A 25,493-nucleotide genomic window follows, 5' to 3' on the forward strand; every position below is an offset into this window, starting at 1 on the left:
GAGAGGAGAGAACACTCGATCACTGTTACACTTCAATCAAGAACGCATATCGCTCTGTCCCCCGAGAGGCTCTAGGACTCTCTCATCATTGTTTAGGTCACCTTATTCTGACCAACAGGCAGAAACTAACATCAGAACAATGAAAAAGTGGACAAGCGAGGGCATTGAAAACCTGCAGTCCTGCTTTGACTGCACTGATTGGACTGTGTTCAGGGAAGCAACCACAAGCCTCGATGAATATACAGACACTGTGACATCATCTGTCAGCTTTTGTGAGGACAGTTGCATTCCCACTAGGACCCGGATCAGGTTCATCAATGACAAGCCCTGGTTTACAACAGAACTCAGACAGCTCGCCAGTCTAAAGATTAGGCCTACAGGAGCGGGGATGCAGACCTCTACAGGCAGGCCAAGTACAAGCTGAGAATAGGAATCTGAGCTGTCAAGGAAAGGTACTCTGAGAAGTTGAGGAGCAGGTTCACAGCTAGTGACTCTTCTTCAGTGTGGAAGGGCTTGCAAGAAATCACCATCTACAAGAGGAAAATCCCCCGCTCCTTGGACAGTCGTCAGCTGACCAACAACCTGAACGAGTTCTACTGCAGGTTCAGAGAACAGAAACGCAACCCTGGTATCGCCTCACCTCCTCCCCAACCGCCACTTCACGCCTACTTACAGCCTGACTCCAGTCTGCAAAGACTGGGCCCTCGTCCACTACCCACCCCTTCCTTGCTGCCCAACATCAGTCTGGCCACTTCTCCATCACCAACAATAAAAATTGAGGAGGTGGAGAAGCTATTCAGAAGACAGAAAAGCTGGAAATCTCCAGTACTGGACAATGTTTCCCCCTCTTCCCTCAAGCTCAGTGCCGAACAACTGGCACCAGTCTACACTAACATTTTCAACCAGTCCCTGCAAACCTGTACTGTCCCTGCCTGCTTCAAAGTCTCCACTATTGTTCCTATACCCAAAATGCCAAGGATTATTGGTCTTAATGATGACAGGCCTGTCGCACTGACCTCTGTAATCGTGAAGACCCTTGAAAGACGTGCTGGCTCACCTGAAAAATATCACAAACCCCCTGCAGTTTGCATATCAGGCCAATAGATCAGTAGATGATGCAGTCAACCTAGTCCTACACTTCATCCTCCTGCACCTAGACCACCAGGGGACACATGCAAGGATTTTGTTTGTGGATTTTAGCTCTGCATTCAACACCATTGTGCCAGAGCTACTACATTCCAAACTCTCCCAGTTGACTGTGCCTGAACCCCTCTGTCAGTGGATCACCAACTTCCTGACAGACAGGAAGCAGCATGTGAGGCTGGGAAAGCACATCTTGGACCCGCAGTCCCTCGGCATAGGAGCACCTCAAGGCTGCGTACTCTCCCCTCTCCTCTACTCTCTCTACATCAATGACTGCACCTCCACAGACTCCTCTATCAAGCTTCTCAAGTTTGCGGACACCACAACCCTGATTGGACTGATCCAGGATGGGGAGGAATCTGCCTTCAGACAGGAAGTGACACAGCTGGCGTCCTGGTGCTGTCGCAACAACCTAGAGCTCAATGCTCTTAAGACAGTGGAATTGATTGTAGACTTTAGGAGAGCCCATCCTCCCCTCCCCCCACTCACCATCACCAACACCACAGTCGCATATGTGGAGTCATTTAAGTTCCTTGGAACCATCATCTCCAGGGACCTTAAATGGGGGGCCACCATTGACTCCACAGTCAAAAAGGCCCAACAGAGGATGTACTTCCTGCAGCAGCTGAGGAAACACAATCTGCCACAGGCAATGATGATCCAGTTTTATACTGCAATCATAGTCTGTCCTCGCCTTCTCCATCATGGTCTGGTTTGGCTCAGCCACCAAGGATGACATCCGGAGTCTGCAGCGTATCGTTCGATCAGCCGAGAAGGTTGTTGGCTGCAACCTTCACATTGACGAACTGTACACTGCAAGGGCCAGGAAGCGAGTGGGTAAGATCATCTCTGACCCCTCTCACCCTGGCCACAAAAGGAAGCACTTCCCTCTGGAAGGCGACTCCGGACTGTCAAAGCTGCCACAGCCAGATATAAAAACAGCTTTTTTTCCATGAGTAGTAGCTCTACTCAATAACCAAAAATCTGTCGCCTCCTTTTGCTCTGGTATTTTATTTCATTCTTCACATGTTTAAATTATAATGTTTTATTCTTAATTAGACAAAAATGCTGGAGAAACTCAGCGGGTGAGGCAGCATCAATGGAGCGAAGGAAATGGGCATCGTTTCGGGTCGAAACCCTTCTTCAACCTGAAACGTTGCCTATTTCCTTCGCTCCATAGATGCTGCCTCACCCACTGAGTTTCTCTAGCATTTTTGTCTACCTTCGATTTTCCAGCATCTGCAGTTCCTTTAACACAATGTTTTATTCTTAATTGTTTACTGCATGTCATGTTGTTACTTGCGAGCAAAGCACCAAGGCAAATTCCTTATGTATACATACTTGGCTAATAAAATGTATTGAATTCAATTGAGGGGGGTGGTTCTGGGATGCCAGAACTAACTGTTGAGCCTTCCCAAAGTGTTGTGGGCCTAACTCAAACGAAACACCAGTGAAGGGAGGTGCCCACTTGGTAACCACAATAATATACTTGCATCTACACAATCAGTTTTTATGCGCTTGTTAACATATAGGTAACTGATTATTGCATTTGGAGTAAGTTATTGTCCTGAGCAAAAGTATGTGTAATAAGTTTAGATAGGATTTTGGCTTTTGGCTTGGTTTTCTTGGTTGAACACTTATCCTGGTGCTATAGCACGTAACATGAGAGGAATAGATCGGGGCGATGCACAGAGTTTCTTGCCCAAAGTAGGTGAATCGAGGACCAGAGGACATAGGTTTAATGTGAAGGGGAAAAGATTTGATAGGAATCTGAGGGGTAACTTTTTCACACACAGGGTGGTGGAACAAGCTGCCAGAGAAGGTAGTTGAGGCAGGGACTATCCCAATGTTTTAGAATCAGTTAGACGGGTACATGAACAGGACAGGTTTGGAGGGATGTGGATGAAATGCAGGCAGGTGGGACTAATGTAGCTGGGACATGTTGGCTGGTGTGGACAATGTGGTCCGAAGGGCCTGTTTCCACACTATCACTCAATGACTATGACTCTAAGTACTGTAATGCAAACGATGAGGGGAATGCAATGGTTTTGTTTGTATGGCCGAATATTTGCAGAAGCTGATCTCAAACCATTGCATCGATGATAATGGTAGCTTCTGGTTAAAGGTCATTATGAGGGCCTGGTTGCTTTTCTTCTGATGGTACCCTATTCACAAACAATGACTTCTTTCCTTTTTCTTTCAACTGGACCCTTTGGTGAAAGAAGGAAACTGAATTATAGCATGACGATAAAATAATACATACATCTGCCAGGCAAAGTGAAGACAGATTTTATTGCATTTGTAACAATACACCAGAGGTCCCAACACTGAACCTATGCCACAACATTCATTCTGTATTCTCTTTGAAGATTGTGATGCTTAATCATTATGGCTCAATACTTTGGGGGAATCTTGATTTCTCGAAGAGGAGCCAAATCTTTCACCCAGGTGTCTAGACTCTTGACTTTTCCCCCTTGCTCTGTAATTTAATAGGACTTCTTGATGCACTAAGTACATGGAATATTTGTAGTGCAAAAAGTAAGCTTAAAGCAATCTTTTCTGCTCTGACATTTCATGAATGAGTGTGTGACATAACACCCTTGGAACACCGCTTGATATTTGATTGACCCATTGACGGATTAGTTCATTGCACGTGTCCACATGTGAATATGAAGATTTGGATTGGGGTTGATGAGAGAACATTTTCTTGAATGACTTCAGGGGAAAATAGGTGGAATAGTGGTGCAGTTGGTAGAGCTGCTGCCTCACCGCGCCAGAGACCTGGGTTTGATCCTAGCCTCGGGTGCTTTCTGAGTGGAGTTTGCACATTCTCCTTGTGTCTGCATGGGTTCCTACTGCATCTTACAGTGGGTTAGCAGTTGATAGGCCTCTGTAAATTCCCCCTAACATAAGGAGTAAATGTGAAAGTGGAACAACATGGAACCATTGTGAGTGGGTGACCAATGGTTGACGTGGACTTGGTGGGCCAAAGGGCATGTTTACGTGCAGTATCTGTAAACTCAAATAAACTTTGAGGCAACTTCTTTAACTTTATTTGCTTCACTAAATTACAAGAGTAGAACTGCACAGAGTAGCAAAATGGAGTGATGAGAGATTGCAGATGCTGGAATCTTGAGTAAAAGAAACGTACTGCTGGAGGAACTTTGCGGGTTTATTGTTTAGTTTAGTTTACTGTCACGTGTACTGAGGTTCAGTGAAAAGCTCAGGCCGTATCTGTGGAGGGAATGAACAAATGATGTTTCTGGTTGGGATCTTTCAGATCTTCCTTCAGAGTGAGAAGGGGGAGAAATCTGGAAAAGAGATCACTCCTTTTTCCTTATCTCACATCTTTCTGTCTTTGTCACTAACTCAATCCATCTGCCAATCTGTTCCTTCACCTGTATCCACCTATCACTTGTGAATGAAGGAACTGCAGATGCTGGTTTAAATCGAAGATAGGCTGAAGAAGAGTCTCGACCCGAAACATTCCCCATTTCTTCCCTCCCGACATGCTGCCAGTCCCACTGAGTTATTCCAGCATTTTGTGTGTATCCACCTATCACTTGTCAGATTCTGTTCCACCCTAACCTCTCTTTCAGCTTTCACCATCTCCTGATGGGTCCTGACCCGGAACATCACATGTCCATTCCCTCCACTTATGCTGCCTGGCCTGCAGACTTACTCCAGAACTTTGTATCTATCGTGTTTGTAGGTTAATTGGGTTCGGTAAATATTCCCCTTGGTGTGTTGGGAGTTGATGCGAAAGTGGGATAATATGGAACTAGTGTGAAAGGGTGATTGATAGTTAGTGTGACCTCTGGGATGCAGGGCCTGTTTCCATACTGTATTACTAAAATTAAAATAACTAATGTGAACACTTATTAGAAGGAACTGCAATTGGTGGTTCACACCGAAGATGGACGCAAGATGCTGGTATAAGGCAATGGGTCAGACAGCATTTCTGGAGAAAAGGAATAGGTGAAGGGTATCAACATCATCACGTTCTCCAGAGGTGCTGCCTGATTGGCAGAGTTACTCCAGAATTTTGTATCTATCTTTAGTGTGAACAAGTGATTGATGAACAGCCTGGAGTTGGGCCGAAGGGCCTGTTTCCGTGCTGTATAGCTCAAATGTCACTGTACCTTAATTGGTACATGTGACAATAAACTGACTTTGAAACCTTGCTGGTATCGTGACCATTGGATTTAATTCTGGTGATGCACTCTCCTTTTCAGAAAGATAATGAAGAGAGAACGGCAGAAGTGAAGGAGCAACAGGTTGCTGTTATCCAGAAACTCGAGCAGACGATTGAGCAGCTAAGGACCAAAATCGCTGAACTGGAGAAGCAGTCAGCGTTGCTTGACCAGGAGAGCGTTGTTAAAGATCGTGTACCTGGCAATGAGGGTGTGGTCTTGAACCCTTCCAATGCCCCAACACAGTGGGAGACTCACCTTCTACCCAGTACACGGCGATGTTGTGTGGAAGCAAAATCTGCCCAGACTTCACCCACTCAAGAACATGCATCTGTTCAAGTGCCTTTATTCAACAGTCGGCCTTCACAGCTTCCACCTTCTGGCCCCATTGTTTCTTCCTCTCAGGATCATTTGACAATTGCAGCTTCAGCACAGTTGCTCACTCCGGGGGGTCTGTGTGTTGCTCCGGGTGTGTCCACCGCCCAGCCTGACCACGACCCCCTTGCTCTGTCCACACCGACGGGCCAAAGTTTACAACAAGTTCTGCCGCCGTCTTCATTCTGTCGAGACTCTTCGCGCGCGTTGCCTCACTGCCAAACGACTCCTCTCCCTCTGCCCGGCGCTGAGGGACTACATTCGCCCACTCTGCCCAGTAGCCTGTGCCAGCCCTCGCCAGCCCCTCCGCACGACTCCGACCTCTCCTCACCACTCCTGCACCCCCCTCCTCCTCCTCCACCGCCGCTGCCTCCTCTTGCTGATTCAGGTTGTGTTCCTCTACCTCAGCCGCTGCCTGGCTGTGGGTATCCCCCTCCCCCTCCTGCTCCCCCTCTCCCAGGCTGTACGGCACCCCCTCCCCTTCCCCCTCCTGCTCCCCCACTCCCAGGCTGTACGGCTCCCCTTCCCCCTTACTGCGGTTACCCCCCTCCCCCTCCTCCTCCCCCTCTCCCAGGCTGTTCTGCACCCCCTCCCCCTCCCCCTCTGCCTGGCTTTGCTCTCCCCCCACCCCCTCCCCCTCTGCCAGGCTCTTCTCTCCCTCCTCCCCCTCCCCCTTTACCGGGCTCTTCTCTCCCTCCTCCTCCACCCCCTCTGCCTGGCTCTGCTCTCCCTCCTCCTCCACCCCCTTTACCTGGCTTTGCTCCCCCTCCTCCCCCTCCCCCTCTGCCAGGCTCTTCTCTCCCCCCTCCCCCTCCCCCCCTGCCCGGCTCGGGGATCCCTCCCTTCCCTGGTTCTGGGATCCCACCCCCACCCCCACCCCCACCAGGCCAGGGCATGCCACCATTTTACCCTCCAGCCTCGGGTCATCTTCCGCCACCACTCCCGTCAGGATTTTTTGGACTCGGAATGACGAAGGACAAATCGCCCAGGAAAGGTGCTGTCGATCCATCCCGTCCAATGAAGCCCCTCTATTGGTCAAGAATTCAGCTGAGCAGCAAAAGGTAATAAGGTGCTCCATTGATTAGCATTCAGTTGAGGTGGAAAAATAATGGGAGGAAGAGATTTGGGTAGACGCAAAATCTCTTGCCCAGAGTATGGGAATCGAGAACCAGCAGGCATGGGTATAAGGTGAAGGGAGAAAGATTTAACAGGAACCCGAGTGGTAAATATTTCAGATAAATGGTGATGGGTGTATGGAACGAGCTGCCAGAGGAGGAGTGTAGCAATGTTGAAGAAACATTTGGACAGGCACATGGATACGATAGATTTAGAGGGATATGGGCCAAATGCAGGCAGATGGTACAAGTGTAGATGGGGCATGTTGGCCGGTGTGGGCAAGTTGAGCCGAAGGGCCTGTTTACACATGGTGAGGCTTTATGATTCTGAATTTGTCTTTGTGTTGAAATTTGCTTTTTGAAAATATTTGAAAAACGTTTCAGTACTTTGGAGTCTAAATGCTTTTTCATTGAAGTTGTCATGACATTGGTGAGGCCACATTTTGCGTATGGTGTCACGCTGTTATAGGTAAGATGTTGTCAAACTGGAGAGAGTGCAGAGAAGATTTACAACTATGTTGCCAGGAATCCAGGGCCCGAGCTATACGGAATCGATTCCTTGGAGCATAAGAGGCTGAGGGGTGATCCAAGAGGGGGTGTATGGAATAAGCTGCGGGAAGGAGGTAAATGACGCAGGTACCAACACAACGTTTACGAAACATTTAGACGGGTACATGGATAGGACAGGTTTGAAGGGATATGGGCCAAATTCAGGCAGGTGGGACTAGTGTAGACGGGGCATGTTGGGTCGGTGTGGGCAACTTGGGCCAAAGGGGGTGTTTCCATGCTGTATGACGCTGTGTACTGAGGTACATTGAAATGTTTTCCAATCAAATCCAATTAATCAGAGGGGAGTGAATATGTGGAATGAATTGCCACAGATGGCTGTGGAGGCCAAGTCAATGGCTATTTTTAAACCTGAGCCTGACAGATTCTTGATTAGTAAGGGTTATGGGGAGAAGGCAGGAGGATGGGGTTGGGAGGGGGGGAGAGAGAGAGATCAGCCATGATTGAATGGTGGACTGGACTTGGTGATTCGAATGGCTTAATTCTGCACCTAGAACTTGTGAGATCAGTTAATACAGTATATAAATACAATTATGCCCAACTCAAGTACAATAGTTAAAGCAAAGTGGAAGATAGAGTGCAGTTCTCAGCAGTATAGTGCAACAGTTCCATACACAGAGGTTTGGGTGTATTATCAACCCACGTAAAAAGGTAAACCCTTTTTATTCAAAATGACACAAAGTGCTTGTGTAACTAAGCAGATCAGGCAGCAACTCTGGAGAACATGGATAGGTGATGTGCGACTGAAGAAGGATCTCGACCCGAAACGTCACCTATCCATGTTCTCCATAGATGCTGCCTGACCCACTGAGTTACTTCAGCACTTTGTGTCTTTTTTGTGTACTAACCAGCATCGAAACCTTTGTTATTGTTCTGGATTGTTATAACAGTAGCCAGGGAGGTTCCAAAGGGAAGTACCATTCGAGAGACGTAATTTGAGGTTTGGCTGCTGTGTTGGCAACTAGTTCAAACTTAGCAAGTTCCAGAAATTCTCAATGCATGCATTCTTAGATTTTTTATGCAGTCTTATTTACAATGTACAATCCTTCTCAGTTAGTGATGGTACAGTGGTATAGCCTTGAGTGTAAATAGTGTGTATAATGGGATTATAACATTGGAGGAATATTCGTGGGAATGATTATAGGATAAGTATTTGGCCGATGACTTAGAAGTCAAGAGGCTTGCTGTCTGAACCTTTAAATTGGTGCCATGTTTAATTCTTAACATAGTTGCCATAAAGAGAAAAGTGAAATACTTAATTTTGTTGTGGCTGAAAATAAGTCCCAAATGCTGCTGTTTTGAAAGGCGTTTTGTTTTGGTGACGGATATTGTGTTCAACATCTGTGATCTATTGGGTTTGAGGTCTCGTGTAATGACTGGAAGATTACCAGAGTTTAATCTGCAGACAGAAGTTGTAAGCCACTTTATTCCGCACCCACCCCCCACCACTTCCCATTCAACTTGGAAGAACTTTTCAATCGATTAGTAACATTGTTGATGTGGAAAAGGTCCATTTCCAGGTTGTGCCTGAGGTGGTGAAAGAAGATGGTCCCTTGAACTGTTCACCTACGGCCCAAGATTTTCCCCTTCTCCCCATCCTAATTGTTTAACTTTATTCATTCTCAGGATATATGTATGTTGTGTTTTTATTCCCCATTCTTGATTACCCAGAACAGAGGGCAGTGGAGTCCAACTCTCTTTGGCTGTAATATCTCATGGAACAGAACAGGAAGGTACCTATTCCCTGCAGGATATGAGTGACAAGATGGGCTATTTCAGTGGACTTATTGTCACCACGACCAATGAGGCAATAGACAATAGGTGCAAGAGTAGGCCATTCAGCCCTTCGAGCCAGCACCGCCGTTCAATGTGATCATGGCTGATCATCCACAATCAGTACCCCGTTCCTGCCTTCTCCCCATATCCCTTGACTCCGCTATTTTTAAGAGCTCCGTCTAGCTCTCTCTTGAAAGCATCCAGAGAGCCAGCCTTCACCACCCTCTGAGGCAGAGAATTCCACAGACTCCCAACTCTCTGTGTGAAAAAGTTTTTCCTCATCTCCGTTCTAAATGGCTTACCCCTTATTCTTAAACTGTTGCCCCTGGTTCTGGAATCCCCCAACATTGGGAACATGTTTCCTGCCTCAAGCGTATCCAAACCTTTAATAATCTTATATGTTTCAATAAGATCACCTCTCATCCTTCTAAATTCCAGAGTATACAAGCCCAGCCGCTCCATTCTATCAACATGGGACAGTCCCGCTATCCCGGGAATTAACCTAGTGAACCTATGCTGCACTCCCTCAATAGCAAGAATGTCCTTCCTAAAATTGGGAGACAAACTGCACACAATACTCCAGGTGTGGTCTCACTAGGGCCCCGTACAACTGCAGAAGGACCTCTTTGCTCCTATACTCAACTACTCTTGTTATGAAGGCCAACATGCCATTTACTTTCTTCCCTGCCTGCTGTACCTGCATGCTTGCTTTCATTGACTAATGAACAAGAACCCCCAGATCCGGCTGTACTTTCCCTTTTCCCATCTTGACTCTATTTAGATAATTTAGATAATCTGCCTTCCTGTTTTTGCCGCCAGTGGATAACCTCACACTTATCCACATTAAACTGGGTCTGCCATGCATCTGCCCACTCACCCAACCTGTCCCAGTCACTCTGCATCCTCATAGCATCCTCTTCACAGTTCACACTGCCACCCAGCTTTGTGTCATCTGCAAATCTGCTTATGTTACTTGTAATCCCTTCATCTAAATCATTAATATATATTGTAAATAGCTGCTGTCCCAGCACCGAGCCATGCAGTACCCCACTAATCACTGCCTGCTATCCTGAAAGGGACCCGCTAATCCCTACTCTTTGTTTCCTGTCTGCCAACCAATTATCTATCCATTTCAGCACTCTACTCCCAATACCATGTGCTCTAATTTTGCCCACTAATCTCCTATTTGGGACCTTATCAAATGCTTTCTGAAAGTCCAGGTACAGTACATCCACTGGCTCTCCCTTGTCCATTGTCCTAGTTACATCCTCAAAAAATTCCAGAAGATTAGTCAAGCATGATTTCCCCTTCATAAATCCATGCTGACTCGGACCGATCCTGCTACTGCTATCCAAATGTGCCGCTATTTAATCTTTTATAATTGACTCCAGCACCTTCCCCACCACCGATGTCAGGCTAACTGGTCTATATTTCACTGTTTTCTTTCTCCCGCCTTTCTTAAAAAGTGGGATAACTTTGGCCACCCTCCAATCACCAGGAACTGATCCTGAATCTATAGAGCATTGGAAAATGATCACCAATGCGTCTACAATTTCTAGAGCCACTTCCTTCAGTACCCTGGGATGCAGACCATCAGGCCCTGGGGATTTATCAGTCTTCAGTCCCATCAGTCTACCCAACACCATTTCCTGCCTAATGTGGATTTCCTTCAGTTCCTCTGTCACCCTAGATCCTCTGGCCACTAGTATATCAGGGCGATTGTTTGTGTCCTCCTTAGTGAAGACAAATCCAAAGTACCTGTTCAACTTGTCTGTCATTTCCTTGTTCCCCATAATAAATTTAGTCTTCAATGGTCCAACTTTGGTCTTAACTAATTTTTTCCACTCTACATACCTAAAAAAGCTTTTACTATCCTCCTTTATATACTTGGCTAGCTGACCTTTGTACAGGTACCTCATCCTTTTTCCTCGTATTGCCTTTTTAGTTATCTTCTGTTGCTCTTTTAAAGTTGTCCAGTCTTCTGGCTTCCCGCTCATCTTTGCTATGTTATACTTCTTCTTTATTTTTATACTGTCCCTGACTTCCATTGTCAGCCACGGTCGCCCCTTGGTCCCCTTATAACCATATAACAATTACAGCACGGAAACAGGCCATCTCGACCCTTCTAGTCCGTGCCGAACACGTATTCTCCCCTAGTCCCATATACCTGCGCTCAGACCATAACCCTCCATTCCTTTCCCGTCCATATAACTATCCAATTTATTTTTAAATGATAAAAACGAACCTGCCTCCACCACCTTCACTGGAAGCTCATTCCACACAGCCACCACTTTCTGAGTAAAGAAGTTCCCCCTCATGTTACCCCTAAACTTCTGTCCCTTAATTCTCAAGTCATGTCCCCTTGTTTGAATCTTCCCTACTCTCAGTGGGAAAAGCTTATCCACGTCAACTCTGTCTATCCCTCTCATCATTTTAAAGACCTCTATCAAGTCCCCCCTTAACCTTCTGTGCTCCAAAGAATAAAGCCCTTGTTCAACCTCTCTCTGTAACTTAGTTGCTGAAACCCAGGCAACATTCTAGTAAATCTCCTCTGTACTCTCTCTATTTTGTTGACATCCTTCCTATAATTAGGCGACCAAAATTGTACACCATACTCCAGAATTGGCCTCACCAATGCCTTGTACAATTTTAACATTACATCCCAACTATACTCAATGCTCTGATTTATAAAGGCCAGCACACCAAAAGCTTTCTTTACCACCCTATCTACATGAGATTCCACTTTCAGGGAACTGTGCACAGTTATTCCCAGATCCCTCTGTTCACCTGCATTCTTCAATTCCCTACCATTTACCATGTACGTCCTATTTTGATTTGTCCTGCCACGATGTAGCACCTCACACTTATCAGCATTAAACTCCATCTGCCATCTTTCAGCCCACTCTTCCAACTGGCATAAATCTCTCTGTAGACTTTGAAAATCTATTTCATTATCCACAACCCCACCTATCTTAGTATCATCTGCATACTTACTAATCCAATTTACCACACCATCATCCAGATCATTGATGTACATGACAAACAACAGTGGACCCAACACAGATCCCTGTGGCACCCCACTAGTCACTGGCCTCCAACCTGACAAACAGCCATCCACCATTACTCTCTGGCATCTCCCATTCAGCCACTGTTGAATCCATCTTGCTACTCCACCATTAATACCCAACAATTGAACCTTCTTAACCAACCTTCCGTGAGGAACCTTGTCAAAGGCCTTACTGAAGTCCATATATACAACATCCACTGCTTTACCCTCACCAATTTCCCGAGTAACCCACAAATTCAAGAAGATTAGTCAAACACGACCTTCCAGGCACAAATCCATGTTGACTGTTCCTAATCAGACCCTGTTTATCCAAATGCTTATATATATTATCTCTAAGTATCCTATTCCCTTGGAATCTTTCTTCCTCTTTGGAATGAACTGATCCTGCACCTCTGTATTGTTCCCAGAAATACCCAAGCTTTGTCCTGCCCCTCCACTCTTCCAGCATCCCCCACCTCCTACAATCAGTATGAAGAAGGGTCCTGACCCAAACCATCACCTATCTATGTTCTCCAGAGATGCTGCCAGACCCGCTAAGTTACTCCAGGACTTTGTCTTTTCTTTTGTAAAACAGCATCTGCAGTTCCTCGTATTAACATATAACTTGTTGCTTTGCAGAGATACAGATATAATGCCCATTTGGGCAGCTCTGGAAGAACCCACCATTAATGCACAAGAATTGGAAAATTATTTCTCAAAATCTGCGGTCAAGGAGAGGAAAAAGCCAATTTTAGACACCTACAGCAAAACCAAAACCCGGCAGGTAAGTGGATTCTGCTTGCGAAAAAATCTGATGGAATCCCATACGATCTCAATGTTACTTGTTCTGATTTTTAAAGTGTAAATGTTAGGAATTCATAATAAGAAGTTAGGATTGTTTATCACCCAAATGTTGACCCATGTTTCATATTCATACAGTGTGGAAACCAGTCCATTGGCCCAACTTGCCCACACAGACAAATATGCCCCTTCTACACTAGCCTCACCTGCCTGCATTTGGCCCTTACCCCTCTAAACCTATCCTATCCATCTACGTCTAAATGTTTCTTAAACATTGCAATAGTACCTGCTGCCACAACCTCCTCTGGCAGCTCGTTCCATCGACGCATCACCCTTTTGATTAAAAAAAAAAAAGTTACCCTTCGGGTTCCTATTAAACCTTTCCCCCCTCACCTAAGACCTACATCCTCTGGTTCATGATTTCCTCTACTCTGTGCAAAAGACTATGCGTTTACCCGAACTATTCATCTCACCATGTTATACACTTCTAGAAGATCACCCCTCATCCTGCTGCGTTCCAAGGAATAGAGCTGCAGCCTGTTCAACTGCTTCCTCTAGCTCGGACTCTCGTGTCTTGGCAGCATCCTCATAAATCACCTTTGGGGCATTGGCATGCAAGCTGTATATTTCTTGCAGTTAATGGAAGCTAGGTGCTGATCTGGTACTAATCTGATCAGTTTAATCTCTAGTTGAGTCACAAGTTTACCTCAACGATGCCTTGTCTGTTTAGCTGAAGTGTTGAAAGCAGCCATGCTGTGCTAAAGGATGATTGTTTGGGGCATATTAGGCTGGACAACTTTGTTAACACTGTAGGTGGATTGTTTCCTGTAGAGTAGATAATCATTTGTGGCATTGGTGCAACCTTCAAAGCTAATAATTTCAGATTTTATCATAATCCATATGAAATAATTTTGTATCTCACAAAAGTATATGGTGATGATAAAGTTGGAGATGCAGAACTTGGGAGAAAATGGTGTAAGCACTTGGCAGGTTAGTTAGTTAAGTTTATTATTATCACGTGTACAGTGAAAAGCTTTTTTATTGAGTGCTATTGAGTCAATGAGAAGACCATAGTTTATTACAATCAAGCCGTCCACAGTATACAGATACAGGATAAAGGGTAAAGTGTTTAATGCAAGTCAATATCTGACTAAAGATAGCTCAAGGTCTCAAATGAGGTGGATGGGAGGTCATGACCTCTCTCTAGCTGGTGAATGATCATTTCAGTTGCCTGATAACAGCTAGGAAGAAAATGTCCCTTAATCTGGAAGTAGTGTTTTCAAACTTCTGTACATCTTAGTGTGATGGGAGAGTGGAGAAGGAGTGACTGGGGTGAGCCTAGTCCTTGATTATGCTGGTGGTGTTGCCGAGGCAGCGTGAATCATTAGGTCGAGTCATTAGAAGGGAGATTGGTTTGCGTAATGGCCTGGGCTTCGTCTACAATTCTCTGCAGGTAGCATCTGGGGAAAGTGAAAGAGTTAATGTTTTGGGTTGAAAACCCTTAATCAGAACTTTTTTTTTGTAGGTATGGGTTATAGATTTAGCTTTTAGAACCACTTAAACATCCTTAAATTATCAACAATAACATGGCCAATTCAGGAAAGTAGTTAATCATGTTGATCGAGGGCAAGGTTAAAACCCTGAATTTGCCTAAGGGTGCAGCAAATTTGTTTGAATTTACAAAATGTAAATAAAAGAAAATGAGATACTGTATTGTAATTTTGCTGCATGTCATTGTAGTATATATCATGTATTGATTGGTGAATATGTTTAGTTTGTGACTTTATTTGAAGCCGGAATAATATGCGAATGCTTCATTGAACGCACTTCGTCCAAGCACATTATCGCACGCGTCATGCAAGCCGTCTTAAATTACCACCTAAACTGTCATTTGGCAACCTAAAAAGCTGCCAAGGTTGCCCGGCTGGCAACAGGGAAAAAAGTTAAGCGAGAGCCCTGTTATGGAGAAAAGACAGGAGAATGGGGTTTAGAGGGAAAGATAGATCAGCCATGATGGAATGGTGGAGTAGAGTTGATGGGCCGAATGGCCTAATTCTGCTCCTAGAATTTATGAACTATATTCAATAATATATTTGACAATTGATGTAGATTTACAGTGTAATGTGCTGATCCAGGATCAGCTTCATCCTCAACACGACACTCTTTTTTGACTTCTATTCAGCTCCGTTATACCTTGGTACAAGCAACTTTCAGTTCATTAATCTTGGTTGACATCTCCACTGTCAGTAACGCCAGTCCAGGGTGACTGAACTCCAGCAACCCCGGTACAATCCTGAGCTCTGGTGTGGTCTGTTCAAAGTTTGCATATTATCCCTGTTATGCTGTGGGTTTTTTCTGGGTGAGGTGCTGTCTGTACAGAGGTACTACATTCTTCTTGTGGACGCATGGGTTTTCTCCGGGAGCTCTGGTTTCCTCCTACACTCCAAAGATGTGCAGGTTGATAGATTAATTGGCTTCTGTAAATTGCCCCTAATGTGTAGGATATAACTAGTGTACAGGTGATCGATGGTCAGCATTGACTCAGTGGGCCTGTTTACATGCTGTATCTCCAAATACATGCAACTAAAAGTTGAGCTATTTAGCAATTATTATTGATCTTTGTTTAGTTGATGCGTTTCAAATGTACAGTTTCTAAAAAATTCCCAATTTTTATGAATAAAATTTATTCCATAAATAAAGCTGGAAAAACTGTATTGCACTGAAGCACAAATAAAAAGCTCAAAATCCAAGCCCACTTGCAATTCTAAATATTATGAATTTATCAATATAACTTTCCACCATCACCTTCAACCTTTCTAAAGGGAGACATTTTTGGTTAGAGATACTACGTGGAAACAGGTCTTCTCCCCCCCCCCCTCATCTGGTCCATGCCAATTGTTAACCCATTCACGCTAATTAACTGTATGTTATCCCACCTTCTCATCCACTCCCTTCAAACTTGGGGCTATTTATGGAGGTCAATTAACCTACAAACCCACACGTCTTTGGGATGTGGGAGGAAGTGTAACACCCTGAGGAAACCCGCACAGTCGTAGGGAGAACGTGCAAACTCCACAGAGACAGCTCCCGAGGTCAGGATCGAACCCTGCAAGGCAGCAACTCTACCAGCCACGTCTCTGTGCTGCCCAAAGTGGCAAACATGAGAAAATCAATAATGCTGTGCATTCCATCTGCTGAGTAACCCCTTTGTACTGACCACTTTATGGGCACAAAAACAGATTTGATTACATGGGGAGTAATGTTCAATGTGAGGGGAAATAATGAAGTTTTTTTTGCAGTCCCGTTTGCTTGGCAAAATGCGCTCTGATAATTTTGGGAGAAAACATTGTTGTTTGACATATCTGTGTTCTTCTGTAACCCATTTAACAATGTGTATTGCCCATGTAAGGCTTTGCTTGGGTGGAGTGCTCCTGTTGTAGATGTTTTCACGACTGCTGGTTTGGAATGCACGCAATACTTCCAGCAAAGGGACAGAAACACTGCCAGTAACTTGCCCAGCTCTGCATTCTGTGGTGACAATCTGGTATATATCTACTGCAGCCGATCAAGGACTATTGGCGTTCACCTTATCACTTTGGTATCATAAAAAATATGGTAAAATTGATCCGTTGTCCTTCCCCTCATTACCAAAAATAGATATTTGTTGTACCTGACCCTTCTGTTTAGAAGTCAACTCTACGAGAGCTGAGTTTGTTTGCATTGCAGTCCCAATTCAATGGTTCAATGGAGCTTTATTGTCACATGTGCACTGCAGTGAAATTCTTTTTGCACAGCTCACTCATGCACGAGTCACCATATTTTGACGCCATTTAGATTATAAAGCCCATCAGTACATATTTAATTGGAAAGTTCTGCGGCTATATTCAAGTACACGGTGATGCAGCGGTCGAGTTGCTGCCTTACAGCATCAGAGACCTGGGCTCTATCCTGACCACATTCTCTCGTACATTCTTCCCGTGACCTGCGTGGGTTTTCTCCGGGTGCTCCGGTTTCATCCCACACTCCAAGGATCTACAGATTTGTAGTTTAATTGGTTTGATAAAAACTGTAACTTGTCCCTAGTGTGTGTGTGTGTAGAATAGTGTTAGTGTGTGGGGATCGCTGGTCGGTACAGATGGTGGGCTTAAGTGCCTATTTCTGCACTGTATCTCAAAATTCTGAGCTATATCTGTAGATAGCCACAAAGTGATGGAGTAATTCAGCGGGTCAGGCAGCATCTCTGGAGAAAATGGATGGGTGACGTTTTGGGACCTTTCTACAGACTTGAAAAGTCACCCATCCTTTTTCTCCGGGGATGCTGCCTGACCCGCTGAGTTACTCCAGCACTTTGTATCCATCTTTGGTATAATCCAACATCTGCTGTTTATTCCTACACAGCTGTATCTATAGCTTGACATAATGAAAATGAAATGCATGCTATCTTGAAATTCTAGTTAGTTTTTATCTATGGCAATGCATGGTTACATTTTTAGACTGATTTTCAGCTATATTAAAGATTATGACAACATTGAACACTCTTTGTCGACAACCTCTATGTGGCGACTCTTTGCATACATTGTATGATTTGCAAATCAAAGAATTTTACTGTGACTTGTCGCATGGTAATAAATTGTCTATAATTCATTGTAAAGCTTTGGTTTCAAACCCAGTTAAAAGCTTAGATCACAGTTTACAGTCAACCTGTGATTAGCAAGTGAGTACATTTGTCAATTCACACTTGAGTCAACAGAAATATTGAGTTTAGAATAATATCCTGGTAAAATAAAATGAGAAAATGTAAGCTCATGGCTTGAACTGTTCAATATAACCTGGTGATGGTTGGAAAAAGAAACCCGGTCACTGCTTAAAACATAAGCATATCAGTAGGGTGATGGCTGTATTTTGTAATGGGAGTTATGCATTCTTCTGCAAAAGCATAGTTCTCAAAATATGAAGAACTGCAAACGTCTGCTTGTGGATGATAATTAGATTGACAAATATTCCAATCAATGACGTATCTGGTGCCGAAGAGTTGGGGAACTGCAGATGTTGGTTCACAAAAAAGATACTGTGCTGGAGTAACTCAGTGGGTCAAGTGGCATCTCTAGAAAACATGGATAGTTGTACACAAAATGCTGGAGTAACCCAGTGAGTCAGACAGCATCTCTAGAGAAAAGGCATAGGTGACGTTTCCAGTCAAGACCCTTCAGATTCAGACTTCAGTTTGAAGAAGGGTCTTGATCTGAAATGCCACCGATTCCTTTTCTCCAGAGATGTTACTCTGAGACACACTGAGTTACTCTAGCATTTTGTGTCTACCTTCAGTGTAAACCAGCATCTGCACTTCCTTCCTGCACATGAATAGATGATGTTTTGCATTAGATTCCTTCGTAAGACTCTAGAGCACACGGATAAACGATGTTTTGGGTGGTGGAGCCACCCAAGTCTGAAGTAAGGTCCTGTCCCAAAAGATCTCCCGTCCATGTTCGCCTGAGATGCTGCCTTTCTGCTGAGTTATCCCAGCATTATGTGGGAAAGAGAGGTAGGTTGTAAAGTTGCAATAATGCATTTGGCACAATGGATAATAGACAATAGGTGCAGGAGTAGACCATTTGGCCCTTCGAGCAAGCACCGCCATTCAATGTGATCATGGCTGATCATCCCCAATCAGTAGCCCATTCCTGCCTTCTCCCCATATTCCCTGACTCCGCTATTTTTAAGAGCCCTATCTAGCTCTCTCTCGAAAGCATCCAGAGAACCTGCCTCCACCACCCTCTGTGGCAGAGAATTCCACAGACTCACCATTCTCTGTGACAAAAAAGTGTTTCCTCGTCTCCGTTCTAAATTGCTTACCCCTTAATCTTAAACTGTGGCCCCTGGTTCTGGACTCCCCCAACATCGGGAACATGTTTCCTGCCTCTAGCGTATCCAAACCTTTAATAATCTTATATGTTTCAATAAGATACACTCTCATCCTTCTAAATTCCAGAGTATACAAGCCCAGCCGCTCCATTCTATCAACATGTGACAGTCCCGCCATCCCGGGAATTAAACTTGTAAACCTATGCTGCACTCCCTCAATAGCAAGAATGTCCTTCCTCAAATTAGGGGACCAAGACTGCACACAATACTCCAGGTGTGGTCTCACTAGGGCCCTGTACAACTACAACTCTTTGCTCCTATATTCGATTCCGCTTGTTATAAAGGCCAACATGCCATTTGCTTTCTTCACTGCCTGCTGTACCTTTCATGCTGTACCTGCATGCTTACTTATTAGAGTTAATCTACAAAACACTGTTCCAGTCTTTGCATGACCACCTGGCAATAAAGCATTTATTTGAAAGATACAGAAGGAACTTCGTCCCACTGAATTCACGTCAACCCATTCACACTATTTCTATATTAGTTCACTTTCACATCCAGTCCCTACACACATAGGGCAATTTACAGAGGCCAATTAACCTACAAATCCACATGTCTTTGGGATGTGAGAGGAAACCAGAGCAACTGCAGGAAACACATGCAGGAGAACATGCAGACTCTACATTAACAGTACATCCAGGTCTCTGGCGCAGTAAGGCAGCAATTCGACTAGCTGCCTCTAATGGAATGATAGCGCACATACTGGTAGGATAAGGAATTGGAAGTGTGCAGACAATGTCTGGGCGGGTGGGGACAGGATTAATTACCCAGAAGTGCTCCGATAATATGATGGGGTGCTAGATCTGGACATCCAGGTCATGATATTAAGTAACACCAAGCAATATCTATAGAGCTGGTTAAGGGTTATAGTAGTTTCTTGGTGGGATTTCTGGTGAAATAAATGAACAGCAGGATTTTCATCCACTGGAAACAGCGAAAACCACAGTCGACTCATTGGCTAGGGGTGGTGATCTGTGAACTTCACTTGCATTTATCAATTGATATTCATTTCCAGTTGCTTTGCAAACAGGGCATTTTCAACCACTGAAAATTGTGGAAGGCTCATATTAGACTTGATGTGTACGAGGTGATGATCAGTGAACTTCCCCTTATATTTTTCAATTGATAATTCCCCCCCCCCCCCCCCCCCCCCCCCCCCCCCCTCCCCTTCCTCTCCCCCCGTCATTTCACTGGTTCCACAGTTCCCCACATTATTTTAATCTTGAGATCTTCCCTAGCCAACAAATGGATCTACCAGGCACCGCCGTGCCTGAGATCATTTGTGGCTGGAGTTGATAGGTCCAGGTCTCTTCTCGCCTTCAGCTCCCCTCACACCGCCACCCCCCATCGCCTACTGTCAGTCTGAAGAAAGGTCTTGATCCGCAACTTTACCCATCCTTTTTCTTCAGAGATGCTGCCAGACTCGCTGAGTTACTCCAGCACATGAAGTCTATCTTTGATAATTAATTCCAGTTGTTTTGCAAACAAAACTAAATCAGCCAGCACAAATGGAGTCTATGAAGTGTTTCTTGTGACTCTTTCTGATATTCCTGAAACAAATAGAACAAAGACCTACAAAGACAATATATCTGCATGGTAGAGATAGCTGTTTAATGTCAATGCTGAAATGAGGCTGACTTGCACCATAAAACTAAACATGAAACAACATAGAATAAACACGTGTACCATGCACTGCATCTGATTAAAGTCTACAGTGGGACAGGAACTAGTCTGAAGTTTATAAACTTGCTGCCCTCAGTTTTAGGATTGCACCATTATTGAGATGAAGATGCATAATTTATGGAGCTGTTTCAAAGTCTCCCTTGGCCCAAATTGCTGATCTCTTCCCTGATCGAAACTTATCGTACTCTTCTAAAACACAATCGGGGGGTGTAAATGGGCTAGATGTAAAATTTCTGATTTGTGCCCCACGTGCAATGCTGGTAGATTTTGGCTTTTAAAAACAATAGCTTAACATGTGCTTGCTCTAGTCAACCACTTTGTCTTGAAAAATAGTAACAAGGAACCGCTGATACTGGTTTAACAAAGAATGGCGCAAAGTGCTGGAGTAGATCTGTTGGGTCAGGCAACCCCTAGGAGGAGGATGCTGCAGGATAAACGAAAACTGGGTGATGTTGTTTGCTAAGTGTTTTGAATGCAGTTTTATTTAGGTTAGATTGCAGATACGGAATGAAAACAGGCCCTTCGGTCCACCGAGTACACTCTACTCATCGATCACCAGTTCTGTGTTATCCCACTTTTGTATCCACTCCCTACACACTAGGGGCAATTTACAGAGGGCAATTAACCTGCAACCCCACGCATCTTTGGGATGTGGGAGGAAACCGGAGCAAAAGCATGTAGTCGCAGGGAGAGCATGCAAATTCCACACGGACGGCTGTGATTGTGGAAAAATACCAGTTTTAGTTTGTTTTGAGATCTGATTGCAAAGTCGAACCTGAAGCTCACAGTGAACAAGTTGCAGCTTTCTCCTATATCACGTGCAAGAAAAGGGCCTTGGACTTGAAGAGAGATCTTGGAAAAGGTGACTCGCTTCTTCCACCATAAAGTTCACCATCTCAGTGGTCCGTGATGAAGCTCCCTTCTGCATCCGTTGCATCACCAAAGCCCTTGTTCATCTGCTGAAAAATGTGTGCATGAAACTGAAGATTCTAGTTCTGAGCTCCCTAGTGTATGTAAGATAGTGTTTGTGCACGGGGATCACTGGTCGATGCAGACTCGGTGGGCCAAGAGCCCGTTTTCACGCTGTATCTCGAAACTAAAACTACAAGTATCTTTCTACGCACGCGCTGGAATATGTTTTCTACATTATTGGTTTGTCAGGATGTGGATGTTGCTGGCAAGACCTGTAATTAGTGCTTCAATGTTTTGATTCACTAAACTTAGTAAAAGGTCAGCATGCCAGTGATCAGGGTATGGACGTCTATATGTATACCTCTGTCTTTCATGTGATTCCCAGTGTGGATTAGTTAATGCATCCTTGACACTAACTTCCTTAAACATTGTTGTCAGTTTAGCATTCCCAAACCATTTGTCAAAGAATGCCCATTCCATTAGGGAGGTCTGTTCCTACAGCATTTTCTTTGAGCTTGATGTTAGTGGGGTCTTGATCTTTTGTCTCCCAGCATACTAATAACTTTGGCCAAGGACTGATGTTGGAAAGCAACATTTGCCATGTCATTAAAATTAAAATATCTATAGTTAGTGTTATGAGTATTGTTAAAAAAAAGTAGTATTTTTAAATTGATTTTTAAGTGAATTATTAATTAATTATTAATCCTGAAGTCGGCTTGATTGAAATCGCTGGTGTCGATGAACAGGGCAATCGGATTCACCGTGTCTATAGTTGCTGACTGCATGTTATTTGTCCAGTGCCACCATTGATGGCAAGATGGAGAAGTGAATTCCCTTAGTAGCTAAAAGAAGACAACATTTTATAAATAGAATTCTCAGGCGGGGAAGACAGTAATGAGTGGAAAGCCACAGGCTTCCCTGCAGCCTTAGATTGTCTACATTCTATTAAATCACTTTGTGGGAGGCCAAATGTTATAGGAGGCAATTTGATGATAAGAGTCCAGACCGAAAACGTCACCCATCCTTTTTCTCTCGAGATGCTGCCCGACCCGCTGAGTTACTCCAGCACTTTGTGCCTATCCTCTGTAGTTTTGTATGTTCTACATTCCTGGGAAAATCTCAAATTCCTTTTAAAAGTAAGGCATTGGCCATTTGAGAAGGAGAGGTGAGGATGAACTGAGTTGTGAATTTTGTGAAGTTTTACTCTCAATTTAGATGCTGGGTTATTGAATATGATCAAGGCTGAGTTGCAATGTTGGACTGTAGAGATGTTAGGGTGAAGATAGGAAAGTACAATCCAATCAATCACTGATATTTTGTTCAGGGTCTTGTGGCCTATTTTAATATTCCATTGATACAGCTGTGATATCCCCATGGTGTTTTTGTTTTTATTTCATTAATGGCCAGGCAGTGTTGCACAATCTGCAATGTAGGCGGAACAGTGGCTCCGCGATACAGTCGTTGCCCTGCAGCGCCAGACCCAGGTTTGATCATGACTACGGGTGCTGTCTGTACGGAGTTTGTACGTTCTCCTTGTGACTGCGTGAGTTTTCTCCAAGTGCTCTGGTTTCCTCCCACACTCCAAAGATGAACAGGTTTGGAGGCTTGGTAAAATTGGAAATTGTCCCTAGTGTGTGTGTGGAGTAGTGTTATGCCCCTGTCCCACTTAGGAAACCTGAACGGAAACCTCTGGAGACTTTGCTCCCCACCCAAGGTTTCCGTGCGGTTCCCGGAGGTTTTTGTCAGTCTCCCTACCTGCTTCCACTACCTGCAACCTCCGGAAACCACCTGTAACCTCCAGGAACCGCACGGAAACCTTGGGTGGGGCGCAAAGTCTCCAGAGGTTTCCGTTCAGGTCTCCTAAGTGGGACAGGGGAATTAGTATGCGGGGATCGCAAGTCGGCATGGACTCGGTGGGTGGAAGGGCCAGTTTCTGCACTGTATCTCTAAACTAAAATATAAATGTAACCAAGAGTTCTTGCTGTTGTTAGCACTTCCAAACCGTTTTTTTATTATGTACTGGGATGTGAGTGAAACCAGTGTACACATTTCCAATGATACATCATCACAAACTGTAATGATTGTCAACTTTAACTCTGGTGGGGCATGAGCTAAAGAAACATTGAGATGAAAGGAAAATACTGAGCAAGACTTCTGAGTATCTTGAATGGAAAATGTATGTCACCCTTGGTGGATTTATCTTTATTTTTCTTAATCACAAGCAAGCCAAACTTAAAATGGTCCTTGTTCGGGAAGCAAAGTAAATGATTTCAAAGTAAATCATTTGTTTGAAGTTGTTTTCATCTCAATAATAAATTTGATATCGGAATACGAACATAAACGTAGGAATTAAGAGCAGGAATGAAGCAGTCCAAGCCTGTAGCCTTCTCCGAGGCTGATCATATCGTCATCCCCACACTCCTGCCTGGCCCAAGTTAACCTTAAATCTGTTAAGAATATCGGAAGGCTCCACTTCTGCTGCCTTTTTGAAGAAGAGCCCCGTGGATGTATGTCCATTAGAGAAAATCAAGTTCAAGTTACATTTATTGTCACATGCACCAATTGGTACAGTGAGATTTGAGTTACCATACAGCCATATAATAAAAAGAACACATTACACGATAGAGTTTAACATAAACATCCCCACACAGCGGAATCAACGTTCCCACTGTGAGGGAAGGCAATAAAGTTCAGTCATCTTCCACATTGTTCACCTGTGGTCGGGGGCTTTGGTTGGGGCTACGACAGCCTGATGTTCAGGACCACCGGAGCTCCGCCGTCGGAACGGAAGAACACTCTCAGCGGCTTGGAGTTTCCAAATCGGCCGCTTCCTACCGGAGACCGCGGCTCCCGAAGTCCACAGGCAGAGCTGGACGGAGCTCCGACACTGGCGACCTCGGCAAAGTGTCCCAGGATTCCGCGATGTTAAAGTCAGCATTGCGCCCGCGGCTGGAAGCTCCGCAGACCACTGCTCCACGATGTTAAAGCAGCTGGCCCAACACTCCGGAGCTCCACACGGCGACCCTGGTAAGGCATTGCCCGCTCTGTGATGGTAACTCGGTGCTGTGCTGCTGCTGAAGCTCTGGCTGGTCTCCGGCAGGAAAGGCCGCGCCAATCCAGGTGGTAGGCCATGAGGTGGGGGGGGGGGGGGGACAAAGATGCGACTCGGAGAAAAGACTCATCCCAAGCAGGAAGTGACTGGGAAACGGTTTCCCCCTTCCCCTCCCCACCTTCCCCACATAAAAAAAACTAAGAAACCGCCAGGAACATACTTCTAAACATACTAAAAATAACAAGAAGGGTGAAAGACCGACAGACTGCTGGCGAGGCTGCCGCACGCGGCGCCACCCGATGAGATAATGTGCCTACATTTCTGAGGTTGGAAGAGGTTTAGTACAGAGGTACAGTGAAAAGCTTTTGTTGCGTGCTAACCAGTCAATGGAAAGACTATACGTGATGCCTAGAGCCAGGATGTTTAGGCACTAAAAAACTCAGAAATAGGCAGGCAAAAAGGCATGATAAAATTGCAAAAAAGGCATAAAAAGGCATTTATTTCCACCAAAATTATAAATATTGTAATATAAAGGTATACTACATTAAATGACCAAAGTTGCCTGGTTGCACATAATTACTAGCATTATTTCTTTACAAATTATCTGGTGTTAAACTATGTCATCTGTCAGACAGAATATGCTTCAGTTGTGAAAAAACATCTTTCTACCTCAGCTGAGGTCACTGGTGCATACCCGAAAGAAGCTACAGACTATATTCATGTCGATATCTTGTGCATTTAGGCTTTGTTCTCAAAGGTAGTGCATTCACTACCTTTGAGAACTTTAGCTATGTTTTCAATTTCTTCAAGATCTTTGTTAGCTAAAATCACTCTCACATTTTCCTTGTATGTCTTTACCTACATCGCCAGGAACTTTACGAATATGGTCAGTCACTTTGTTGAAAACC

General features: G+C 44.5%; 1 protein-coding gene across 1 annotated transcript in view; it reads left to right on the plus strand.

Annotated features, from left to right (window-relative positions):
- Positions 1 to 25,493, plus strand: part of fmn2 (formin 2) — a 368,117-nt gene that overhangs the window by 56,174 nt on the left and 286,450 nt on the right. The window contains exons 9-11 of the mRNA XM_033026371.1: positions 5,379 to 6,222; positions 6,529 to 6,772; positions 12,855 to 12,999. Coding sequence (XP_032882262.1) covers positions 5,379 to 6,222; positions 6,529 to 6,772; positions 12,855 to 12,999 — 1,233 coding nt within the window. The remainder of the gene's footprint in view (positions 1 to 5,378; positions 6,223 to 6,528; positions 6,773 to 12,854; positions 13,000 to 25,493) is intronic.

The sequence above is a fragment of the Amblyraja radiata genome, chromosome 8, assembly GCF_010909765.2.
Source record: "Amblyraja radiata isolate CabotCenter1 chromosome 8, sAmbRad1.1.pri, whole genome shotgun sequence".
NCBI lineage: Eukaryota > Metazoa > Chordata > Chondrichthyes > Rajiformes > Rajidae > Amblyraja > Amblyraja radiata.